The 12647-nt window shown below is 47.2% G+C and overlaps 1 protein-coding gene across 3 annotated transcripts in view; it reads right to left on the bottom strand.

Annotated features, from left to right (window-relative positions):
• Positions 1 to 132: 132 nt before the first annotated feature.
• Positions 133 to 12647, bottom strand: part of LOC132386889 (NACHT, LRR and PYD domains-containing protein 3-like) — a 67943-nt gene continuing 55428 nt past the window's right edge. For all 3 annotated transcript variants that reach the window (XM_059959242.1, XM_059959241.1, XM_059959240.1), the window contains 5 exons: positions 8348 to 10085; positions 2368 to 2454; positions 2042 to 2212; positions 1719 to 1886; positions 133 to 1554 (listed from right to left, as the gene is read on the bottom strand). In XM_059959242.1, the coding sequence (XP_059815225.1) occupies positions 1467 to 1554; positions 1719 to 1886; positions 2042 to 2212; positions 2368 to 2454; positions 8348 to 10085 (2252 nt within the window). In that variant the 3' untranslated portion in view covers positions 133 to 1466. The remainder of the gene's footprint in view (positions 1555 to 1718; positions 1887 to 2041; positions 2213 to 2367; positions 2455 to 8347; positions 10086 to 12647) is intronic.

Raw genomic sequence — 12647 nt, 5'->3', positions numbered from 1 at the left:
GGTGGAGTCACGTTTTGCAAAATTATCCTCAACTTCAATTTCATCCTGGGTGACTTCATGACCCGAGAGGTCAAATGTGATTGTTAACCGCTATGGTTATGATTCCCATTTGTACTCCCCTGCCCGTTTGTGCACCCTCCCACCCTCTCCTAGTCTGTGAACACTGCATTACTCCTCGTCTCTGTGCCCACTTCTACATATATTCATCGTGTGTGTGAGTGTGTGTGGTTCCCTGTGCTGCAGTTCCAAGGTGAACACAGTGAGAGTCTCCTTTGTAATCTGATTCAACTCGAGAACTCAGTTGATATATCTCACACTTTTTTTCGTGTCTGACTCCAGGAGTTTGTGATGGGACAGTGCGGAGGGATCTTCACTTTGTGTCTGACCTCGTGAGTGTGTAATAGGATGATGCAGAGGGAACTACACTCTGTGCCTGACCCCAGGAGTGTGTGATTGGATGGTGAGGAGGTAGAAAACCTCTGTGTCTGACGCCAATATTCCATCCCACATCCCTCTCATACTCAGGACCTCAGTGGACTCAAGTTGATTTTATCTGTCTGCGGGGGGCAGGCGGGGGTCAGTTAACCAGGAAGGAGGCTGGGTAGAGATGAGTTCCAGGGCAACCAGACTCTGCTAGTCTGACCTCCCTCAGCCTGGTGCTGAGACGCTACTGTGTCAGCATGAGCTCCGACCCACTGTTGCGGTGCACAGGGTGCGGGGGGCAGCAGAAACCTCAAATAAAACTCGAGTCCGGCACCAGGACAGGAAGTTACAGCGGTTTATTGGTTTGATCATGACAAATGTAAATTAAACGATGTGTGAGCTGCTGACGTGCGGGTATAAATAAGCTGCTCCTGACTCACTCACAGTCACACAATTAACCGACCAGTGGCAACAAGTGACAGTTTGAATAATCAGTCCCATTTCTCACCGTCACTCTGCATCGGGGAACCGATGTTTATAAAATCACACTTCAGGACAGTGACCGAGATCGCTACAGATCCAGGGTCACTCCTGAGGGATTTGTCAATTTAACATCATTATATCGGCCAGGCTGCAGAATGCACTGTCTTCAGCAAAGGGAGCAAAAGGTTTCTCTCCTGGGATAATCCCACCCCGGGACACTGGTGTCCCAGACTGAGCCCCTGCCCCTGGGCCCTTCCTGTCTGTGTAATTCCCCGGGGTCTCACGAGAGGGAGTCACAAACCTGCATATCCAGCGGAAGCTGTGCTGCAGGACAACAGGCGGAAATACGTCACTGCGGGACCGCATCCGATGTAACCGAGCGCAAGACTGGAGCTGGTTCCGTTAAAACAGTTGGGAATTACCCCGGCGCGCAGTCATTATAGGTAATGGCAGGAGTTAAAGGGGAGGGCGGGTGTTAAATTGGAGGGGGGAGTTAGAGGGCAGGGAATCGGCCAAAGTGTACCTAAGCCCCGGGTGGTGATGTTCACACTTCCAGCTGTTCACAGATACACTCTCAGTCTGGGTCTGACTCTCCGCAGAGATCCCGCTTCCTTCCTCCCGGTCTCACTGAACCGATTCCACCACAGCCTGAAACAGATGGGAGAATAAAGATGAAATAAACAGATTACACAACAGTGACAGTAACAGGGGACCGGGGTTAATGTTTCAACAACACTCACAGACAAATATCACCTGAAAACCCGAGGATCTGCTAATATTTTATCACATTGAACATTGACTCAAACACTCACACAATCTGCTCCAGATTCGGGAGGGTCAGTATGAGGCGGCGGAGAGCGGGGACAGATCGGTCTGTCAGCAAGTTGAATCCCAAGTCCAGCTCCTTCAGTGATGGGTTTGTACTGAGAGCGGAGGCGAGATCTTCAGCACCAGAATCTGTGAGATCGACAAACTCCAGCCTGGAGATGAGAGAGAGTGTGGGTGAAGGATACAGAGAGACAGGAGACGGTACAAATCCCCGGTGTTTATCAGTAACACAATTACTGATCACATTAATGTTCAGTGTCAGACACCCAGTGACTGTAAACACAATCTCCCACAGCCTGGTACTTACCACAGTTTCTGTATTTTACACTCCGGGTTCGTCAGAGCCACAGACACCAGTTTCACTCCTGAATCTCCCAGTTGATTACCACCCAGGTTCAGCTCCGTCAGTGATGTGTTTGTACTGAGAGCGGAGGCGAAATCCTCGGCACCAGAGTCCATGAGACCAACATCCCTCAGCCTGGAGATGGGAGAGAGTGAGGGTGAAGGACACAGAGAGACAGGAGACGGTACAAATCCCCAGTGTTTATCAGTAACACAATTACTGATCACATTAATGTTCAGTGTCAGACACCCAGTGACTGTAAACACAATCTCCCACAGTCTGGTACTTACCACAGTTTCTGTATTTTACACTCCGGGTTCCTCAGAGCCGCAGACACCAGTTTCACTCCTGAATCTCCCAGTTTATTACCACCTAGTCTAAACACAAACAGACAGATTGATGAACAAAGTGATTCAAACCGTGGCTCTGAGGGAATTTCTCTCACTCTGATATTTCAGGAAACATTAAACCCTTCAGTAAATCACTGATTGAAGTTCCCATCACTGTCAATATCCCTCACTGTCCAGCTCCAGGTGATTCACCGGATGTCAGTAATATTGTCTGTCGGTGTGACACTGTAAATTCCAGATATTCTGTCCCATTCCCCGATGGAGAGAAAAGTGTTCCTGACAGAAATGCAGAAATGTCAATGGGACACAATGAAATAGAGCCAACCGAGCTAAAGGGATGGGGAAGAGAGATACCACAGGACGTCAGATGGACGAGTGAACCAAAAGCATGAAGGGGGATGTGGAAGAGAGATCCAACAGCAGGAATGTATTGGGAAGAGTGATCCCATAGGATGAAAGGGGATGGGAAAAGAGATGCCACAGGAGCAAAGGGGGTGCAGAAGAGAGATCCCACAGGAAGAGGAGGGATGGGGAAGAGAGATCATACGAGAGGATGGGGGATGCGTAGGAGAGATACCTCAGGAGGAATGGGGATGCGAAAGAGAGATCCCACAGGAGGAAAGGGGATGGGGAAGAGAGATCCCAGAGGAGGAAGGGGTTGCGGAAGAGATATCTGACAGGAGGAATGGGGATAAGTAGGAGAGATACCTCAGGAGGAATGGGGATGGAAAAGAGGACCCAGGAGGAAGTCAGATGGATGAGAGATCCAAAAGGAGGAAGGTATGGGGCAGAGATCCTGCAGGAGGAAAATGAATGGGGAAGGGAGATCCCACAGGAGGATGGGGGAAAGGGGAGATCCCACAGGAGGAAGGGGGATGGGGTAGAGAGACCCCCAAGGAGAAAGTCCGATGGATGAACGATCCCAGCGGAGGAAGGCGGATGGGAAAGAGAGATCACACAGGAGGAAGGGTGACGGGGAAGAGCAATCCCACAGGAGGAAGGTGAATGGGGAAGGAAGATCCCACAGGAGGATGAGGATGAGTGATCCAACAGCACGATGTTGATGGGGAGGAGAGAGCGCGCAGGAGGAAGGGGATGTGGAGAGCGATCCCACAGGGGGAAGGGGATGTGGAGAGCGATCCCACAGGAGGAAGGGGATGTGGAGAGCGATCCCACAGGGGGAAGGGGATGTGGAGAGCGATCCCACAGGGGGAAGGTGGTTCGGGAAGAGAGCTCCCACAGAAGGAAGATAGTTGATGAAGAGAGATCCCACAGGAGGAAGGGGGATGGGGAAAAGAGATCCCAAGCAGGAGGTTGATGGGGAAGAGAGATTCCACAGATGGAAGATGTATGTGGAAGAGAGATCCCACAGGATGAAGGTGGATGCTCAGGAGAGATCCAACAGTTGGAAGGAAGGGGTGTGGGAACAGAGAGGCCAGTGGACGAAAGGGGGATGGGAAAGCGAGATCTCACAGTTGGATTGCTACCTGTGCCACGTGCTAGTGAGGTTAGAAATAGGAAGATAATGCAGCTAAATACATGGCTGAGGGGATGGTGCACGAGGAGGGGTTCATGTTTCTGGACAATTGGGCTTTCTTCCAGGGGAGCTGGGACCAGTTCGAATTGGACAGTTTGCACCTGAACTAGAGGGGACTAACATCCTTGCCGGTAGGTTAGCAAGTTCTGCTCCCGGGGTTTTAAACAAGGTTGCGGGGGAGGGGAACCAGAGTGTTAGAGCAGATAGTGAGGTGGAGGAGGATAAGGGTCATGCGAGGACTGCTTGTATAGACAGATATCAAAGGTTTGTACGTGACAGAATTGTTCTCAGGTGCATTTATTTCAATGCAAGGAGTACTGTAAGTAAGGCAGATGAGCTTACGTCGTGGATTGGCACATGGGATTACTGCATTATTGCTATTAGTGAGACTTGGTTGCAGGAGGGGAAGGACTGGCAGCTTCATATTCCGAGGTTACGTTGTTTCAGACGTGATAGAGGGGGAGGGATGAAAGGGGGAGGAGTGGCATTACTAGTCAGGGGAATATCACAGCTGTGCCTAGACGGGACAGCCCGGAGGGCTCGTCTACAGAGGCCATATGGGTGGAGTTGAGGAACGGGAAAGGTGTGACCACACTAATAGGGTTGTATTATAGACAACCCAATAGGCAGAGAGAATCGGAGAAGCAAATCTGTAGAGAGGTAGCAGACCAATGTAAGAAACAGAAAGTTGTAATTGTGTGGGATTTTAATTTTCCACATATTGACTGGGACTCCCACTCTGCGAAAGGGTTAGATGGCATGGAGTTTGTCAATTATTCTGAAAAGTTTTTAAAATCAAAATATTGAGGTACCAAAGATAGAGGGTGCAGTACCTGATCTCCTATTAGGGAACCAGACAGGTCAGTTGACAGAAATATGTGTAAGCAAATATTTTGGGTCCAGTGACCAGAATGTCATTAGTTTCAAGATAATTATGGATAAGGACAGGACTGGTCCACCAGTTAAGTATCTGAATTCGAGAAGGGCCAATTTTGTGGAAATGAGAGAGGATCTGGGAAGAGTGGATTGGGATAAGTTGTTTTCTGGCAAGGATGTGTTCAGTAAGTGGAACGCCTTCAAGAGTGAAATTTTGAGAGTGCAGAGTTTGCATGTTCCTGCCAGGATTAAAGGCAAAGTTAACAGGCAGAGGGAACCTTGGTTTTCAAGGGATAGTGGTGATCTGGTTAAGTAGGTGATTAGCAGGTATAGGAAACAAGGAACAAATGAGGTACTTGAAGTGTATAGAAAATGTAAGGGAATACTAAAGAAGAAAAATCAGTAAGGAAAAAAGAAGACATGAGGTTGCGTTGGCAGATCATGTGAAGGTAAACCCGAAGGGTTTCTACAAGTATATTAAGTGTGAAAGGATAGTAAAGGACAAAATTGTTCCCCTAGAAGATCAGAGTGGTCGTCTACGTGTGGTGCCTCATGAGATGGGGGAGATCTTAAACAGTTCTTTGCATCAATGTTTACTCAGGAACCTGGCATAGCGGATATGGAATTAAGGGAAACAACCAGTAGTGTCATGGAACATATAGAGATTAAAGAGGAGAAGCTGCTTGCTGCATTACGGTGAATAAAGGTAGATAAATCCCCGGGCCTGACATGATATTTTCTCGGACCTTGAGAGAGACTAGTGTAGAAATTGCAGGGCCCCTGGCAGAAATATTCAAAATGTCCTTAGCCACGGGTGCGGTGTCAGAGGATTGGAGGGTAGCTCATGTTGTTCCGTTGTTTGAAAAAGGCTCCAAAAGTTCACCAGGTAATTACAGGCCAGTGAGCCTGACATCAGTCGTAGGTAAATTATCAGAAGGTGTTCTGAGAGATCGGACATACAAGGATTTGGACAGCCAAGGGCTGATTAAAGATAGTCAGCATGGCTTTGTTCATGGTAGATCATGTTTAATGAATCCTGTAGAGTTTTTCGAGGAGGTTACCAAGAATGCATATGAAGGAAAGGCTGTGGATGTTGTCTACATTGACTTTTGTAAGGGCTTTGACAAGGTCCCACATAAGAGGTTAGTTCTAAAAGTCCGGACACTTGCTATCCATGGAGAGGTTGTAAACTGGATTTGAAATTGGCTGTGTGGGAGAAGACAGAGAGTGGTAGTGGATGATTGCTTCTCAGACTGGAGGCCTGTGACTAGTGGTGTGTCTCAGGGATCTGTGCTGGGACTATTGTTGTTTGTTGTCTGTATCAATGATCTAGATGATAATGTGATAAATTGGATCAGCAGGTTTGTGGATGACACTAAGATTGGAAGCGTTGTGGACAGCGAGGAAGGCTTTCAAAGCTTGCAGACGGATGTGGACCAATTGGAAGAATGGGCCAGAAAATGGCAGATGGAATTTAATTCAGACAAGTGTGAGGTGTTCCATTTTGGAAGGACAAATCAAGCTACAACATTCACGATAAATGGTAGGGCACTGAAGAGTGCAGATGAACAAAAGGATCTGGGGGGTTCCGATACATAAGTCCCTGAAAGTGGCGTCAGAGGTGGACAGGGTTGTAAAGAAGGCTTTTGGCATTCTGGCGTTCATAAATCAAAATTGAGTTTAGGAGTTGGAATATTATGGTGAGGTTGTATAAGTCATTGGTGAGGCCACATTTGAAGTATTGTGTGCAGTTCTGATCACCTAACTACAGGAAGGATATCAGTAAGGTTGAACAAGTGCAGAGAAGATTTACTGGGATGTTGCCGGGTCTTCAGGAGTTGAGTTACAAGGAAGGATTGAGCAGGTTAGGACTTTATTCCTTGGAGCATAGAAGAATGAGGGGAGATTTGATAGAGGTTTACAAAATTATGAGGGTATAGACAGGGTAAATGTGAATAGGCTCTTTCCACATAGATTAGCAGAGATAAATTACAGGAGGACGGCTTCAGGGTGAAAGGGGAAATGTTTAGGGGTAAATTCTTCACAGAGGGTGGTGAGAGTGTGGAATGAGCTGCCATCTGATGTGGAAAATGTGGACTCACTCTTAAGCTTTAAGAATAAATTGGATAGATACATGGATGGGAGAGGTCTGGAGGGTTATGGACTGGGTGCAGGTCAATGGGACTCGCGGAATACGGTTTTGGTACAGACTAGAAGGTCCAAAAGGCTTGTTTTCTCTGCTGTAGTGTTCTGTGATTTTATGATTCTATGGTGAGGAGAGTTCACAAAGGCAAAAGACGGGTGGGGATGGGGAAGAGAGATCCCACAGGAGGAAGGGGATGGGGAACAGAGATCCCACAGGAGGAAGGGGGATATAGAGAGAGATTAAACAGGATGAAGGGGGAAGGGGTTAAGAGATTGGCCAGGAGGAAGAGGGATGTGCAAGAGAGTTCCCACAGGAGGATGTGGGATTGGGAAGAGAAATCTCACAAGAGGAAGGGGGGCGGGGAAGAGAAATTCAACAGGACAATGGGGCATGCCAAAGAGAGATCCGACAGGAAGAAGTCAATGGGGGAGAGAGATCCCACAGGAGGAAAGGGTATGGGGAAGCGAGTTCCAACAGCAGGAAGGGATAGGGAAGAGAAATCCATAGAAGGAAGGGGGATGTGGAAGAGCGATCTCACAGGAGCAAGGGGGATGGGGAAGAGAGATCCCACAGGAGGAAGAGGGATGGGGAGGAGAGATCCCACAAAAGGAAGGGGGATAAGGAAGAGAGATGTCACAGGAAGGGTGGTGGGGTGTGTGGACAAGACATCCCACAGGAGGATGAGGAAAGAGTAATAGAGAGTCCACGGGAGGAATGGGGATGGGGGCGAGATTCCAAAGAATGGAAGGGGGATTGGGATGAGAGGTCCTACAGGAGGATTCCAAGGGTAAATTATAATCCTACAAGATGAGAGGATGCAGAAAATTTTTGTACATGTGTGTTGGGTCTGAACAGAGCCCCTGAGGAGATGCGCCCTCGCTCTTTGCCTATCTGGAAGTGAGCAAAGTCACACACGGGGAAGGGCAGTGGGAGGACAATCTCACAATGGTATTTCTTTCCTTCTCACTGGGACAGTCTGCTAACCGTCTCTTGTCCCTCACCGGGAAGGGGGTGTGACTCTCTGACCCACCTGCTGCAGTCAAGTGTCGGTCTGGGTGTCAGTAACAGTGAGAAGGAACATTGTCAATGGACGTGTCACAGGCAGCGAGAAACACGGCCATTCCTGTGATTTACTACCATTCAACCAATGGCCGTTGTTCACTGATCTGATGAAGTCTCCAACATCCCTTCACAAGGAACCACAGAACCCTCCCGTCCTTGGGGAATTACTGACTGATCCACTGGGCATTTGTCACAACTCTTCACAATCTGATTTACTACAAATTTATCAAAATTCCTTTACATTGAAACAACACAATGGAACAGTTTCACAGATCAGAGTGAGAGATAAATCAAGTTACCTCAACTCCTGGCACTTGTGCAACCCAGGTCCCAGCCGCTGTATTCCCTCATACTTAATGTGGCAGATCTCCAGGTCGAGCTGTTTTATTGTATCACAGAGTCCGAAGACATGAGACAGGACCGCGCAGTCAATCGGGGTCAGTGTCATTTCACTGAATGAAAGTGTTTCCACAGATCCCAGTGCGGCCTGAGCCAGTCCACGATTCTGAGACTCAAACAGGTAGTGCAATGTGTTCAGGAGGCTCCTTTTACCAGCTTCACTCCATGTGTTTCCACTCTGGCGTTTAATCTCCTCGTTCACCCAGTCAATCACCCGGCAGGTCGTTTGATGAGGAAATGGACCCAGAAACTCCTCCAGGCCCCGAGCTGTCATTGGGGAGGAGAGACCAGCAACAAAACGGAGAAAAACCTCAAATCGCCCATCTGTCGTGCTGTGGACTTCAGTGAGGAATTTAAGGATATCCCCGGGATGTGGTTTCTGGAATTGTGCGACTGCAGCTACAAACTCTTGAATGGTGAGGTGTGGGAATGTGTACACCACACTCCGGGCAGAATCCTCTGTCTCCAAAAGCTCCATCAGGAATCCAGACAGGAATTGGGAAGGCTGCAGATTGTACTTGATCAAATCTCCATCTGTAAACACAATCTTCCTCTCGGACACTCCTCTGAAGGCCATCTGACCAACCCTGAGTAACACATCACGGGGGTTCTCAATCTCACGGCCGTGGTTTTTCAGGATGTTGTAAATATAGTAGGAGTACAGTTGGGTGATGGTCTTGGGAACTCGCTGTGGGTCCCTGACTCTTTGTGTGAAGAAGGGGCCCAGTGCCAGAGCGAGGATCCAGCAGTAGGAGGGGTTGTAGCTCATGGTGTACAGGATCTCGTTCTCCTTCACATAATTGAAAACAGCTTCCGCCACCGTCTGATCTTCAAAATGTCTGATGAAATATTCCTTCCGTTCCTCACCAACAAATCCCAGGATTTCAGCCCGGACACTGATATTCGCCTTTTCCAATAAATGTAACGCAGTGGGGCGAGTGGTCACCAGCACTGAACACCCTGGGAGCAGCTTGCCCTGGATTAAACTGTACACAATGTCAGACACCTTGCACTTGAATTCAGGATCTGTGCATGTGGACTGAAGGTCTGTATCTCTAGGACTGTCAGCAAAATCAATTGTGTCATTGAATTCATCCAAACCATCAAATATAAACAGCAATCCCTTTGGATTCTTCCAGACCTCTCTCAAGATATTCCCAAAGTAAGGATACCGATCGAGTATCAGTTCCTTCAGATTTATTCTGCAGTTAATGGTGTTTAAATCCCGGAATTTGAAACTGAAGACAAACTGGAATTGTTGGTATATTTTCCCTGTGGCCCAGTCATAAACAATATTTTGTACCATTGTTGTTTTCCCAATCCCCGGGACTCCGGCCACTGCTGCCGAACTCCCAGATTTGGATTTACTTCGCGAAAAGCTGCTCTGAAACAGCTGATCCATCTGAAGTTTTTCCAGGAGTCCACTGAGATGTTTTCGTCTCCACTCCTCGTGGTCTCTGCCTCTTGCCAGCAGCTCATGTTCCACCAGTCTCCGATCTCGAACAGTAGAAATGACCGTGAGCTCAGCGTATCGATCAACCAGCTGGAAAACCTTCACCTTCTCCCTCATCAGGATCGTGTTCACTCTCAGTGTTTCAGTTTGTGCCCGCAGAGTCTCCTTGTGTTTCTGTTGAACATCTTCCATGGGGACAGACAGTGGACAAACTGTTAGATGTCTCAACTCAGAACTCAGTATGTAAGCACACAAGAGTTAGCTCAGAGCTGTTGCATTGATTGGATTCATCAATGGATGTTCGTTCAGTGAAGTAAATTAAATTAACAGACCGCTGACTGGACTGAGAGGCCTGTTCCAGATAAACACCAGGTCATCACATTTCCACATTAACTGTGCTGTGAAGGTGAGTATTTCCCTGGTAGTTTACTGACCCCCAACTGTCCCATACTGGACAATCTCACACTACTGTCACAGCTGTCATTTTTTGTGGAAGAATCTTTTAATCCACAATGTTGATGTGGCATATGGAGATGGAGAAGAGGGTAGTGGGCATTCTGTCAAAGGAACAGATTGGGGAATCATAGCTCCCCTTCCCACCCACCATCACTGATACAAAATACAAAGAAGTAACTTTGCGCATCAGCACGTGCACTGTGGGTGGCTGGTTGGGGTGTGTGGCATCTCAAAGTGGCTTTGAATCCTGTCAGGGGTGTGTGGGGCCTCACAATGTGTCAGGGCCGTAACAAGAGTCTGTGGGGTCTCACAGTGTGACTGCACCGTCAGAGGTGTGAGGTGACTCACAGTGTGTCGGGACAATATCAGGGGTATGTGGAGGCTCACAGTGTGTGTGGATCCTGTCATGGGTATGTGGGGTCTCACAGTTTTTCAGGATCCAGTCAGGGGTCTTACAGTGTGTCGTGAACCTGTCACGGAATCTGTCAAAAGGGGGTCAGGACCCTGTCATGGGAGTGTGGGATCTCACAATGCGTCAGAAACCTGACACGGGTGTGTGGGGTATCACAGTGAGTCACGACCCTGCCCGGTTTTATCGGGTCTCGGTGTGTGGCAGGACCCTGTCAGATGTGTGTGGTGTCTCACAGTGTGTCAGGACCCTGCCAGGGGAGTGTGCAGTCTGACAATGTGTCAAGACCCTGTCAAGGGTGTGTAGTGTATCAAAGGCTGTCAGGACCCTGTCAGGGTGTATGGGATCTTGCAGTGTATCAGGACTCTCTGAGGGTGTGTGGGGTTTCACAGTGTTTCAGGACCCTGCCAATTGTGTGTGGGTCTCACGATGTGTGAGGACCCTACCAGGTGAGTGAGGGGGCTTACTGTGTGAGAGGGCCCTGCAGGTGTGTGTGGGGTCTGACAATGTGTCAGGACCCTGCCAGATGTGTGTGGGGTCTCACAGTGTGTTTAGACCATATCAGAGATGTGTGGGGTCTCGCTGTGTGTCAGGAAACTGTCAGGGGTGTCTGGCCTCTCATAATGTGTCAACACCCTGTCGGGAGGTGGTGTGGCATCTCACAGTGTGGCTGCCCCCTGCCTGGGTTGTATATGGTCTCACAGTGTGTCGGGACCTTGTCAGAGTTGTTTTGTCTCACAGTACATCAGGACACTGTCAGTGGTGTGTGGGGTCTCACAGTGCATCAGGAACCTGTCAGAGGTCTGTGGGGTCTCACAGTGTCAGGACCCTGCCAGGTTTTATAATGGTACTAAGATATCCGACCATTCTGAAATTAACAACGTATTTTTAAGACTTGTATTTTAAGTCGTATCAATCTGATTCTTCTTCAGATGATACCTATATGAATGCTTTTTTCAGTAATATCAACATTCCCACATTGTCTGCTGATTGCCTAATACAGTTTGATCAGCCTATTTCCAATGAAGAAGTGGCTGAGGCTATAAGTGCTTTACATTCTGTTAAGACCCCATGACCTGACTGCTTTCCTGGGGAGTTTTGTAAAACCTTCACTACATTACTTACACTTTATTTATCCTCTGTTTTATCAGAGTCCTTTAAATCAGGTAAACTCCCTAATCTTTTTATGAAGCTTTTATTTCTCTTATTCTTAAAAAAAAATCCAGCTGCATGTTCTTCATGCGGACTGACTTCTTTATTAAATGTTGATTCAAAAATTTTATCCAAAATCTTAGCTCGAAGACTTCAAAATATTTTACCATCTATTATATCAAATAACCAGACAGGATATATTAAAAATCTTTACTCACATTTTAATATGCGTCGGTTATTGAATGTGATAGATTCACCATCCAAAAAAAAGGTGTATATTATCCTTAGATGCAGAAAAAGCCTTCGATAGGATTGAGTCGAATTATTTTTTTAAGTCCTTAAAAAAGTTTAATTTTGGGCCTAATTTTATTCAATGGGTTAAATTAATTTATTTGTCTCCTACCATTCGGGTTATTACTAACTCTCAAATTTCTAAGCCCTTTAAATTACAGCAGGGAACTAGACAAGGTTGCTGTCTTAGTCCTTTACTTTTTGCTTTAGCTATAGAACCCTTAGCAATAGCATTTTGAGAATCTAAGGACATTTCTGGTATACTCAGGGAAGGTAGGACTCAAATTGTTGTTATATGCTGATGACATTTTACTTTTTATCTCTAACATTGAAACTTCTTTACCTTCGGTTCTTTCTTTAATTTCCCAGTTTCATATTTTTTTTCAGGATATAAGCTGAACTTACATAAAAGTGAGCTATTTTCTTAAATGACCTAATG

This window comes from Hypanus sabinus, unplaced genomic scaffold (genome assembly GCF_030144855.1).
Source record: "Hypanus sabinus isolate sHypSab1 unplaced genomic scaffold, sHypSab1.hap1 scaffold_1364, whole genome shotgun sequence".
Taxonomy (NCBI): Eukaryota; Metazoa; Chordata; class Chondrichthyes; order Myliobatiformes; family Dasyatidae; genus Hypanus; species Hypanus sabinus.
Note: the sequence above shows the minus strand (reverse complement) of the source record. Positions and strands in the feature narration are given on the sequence as shown.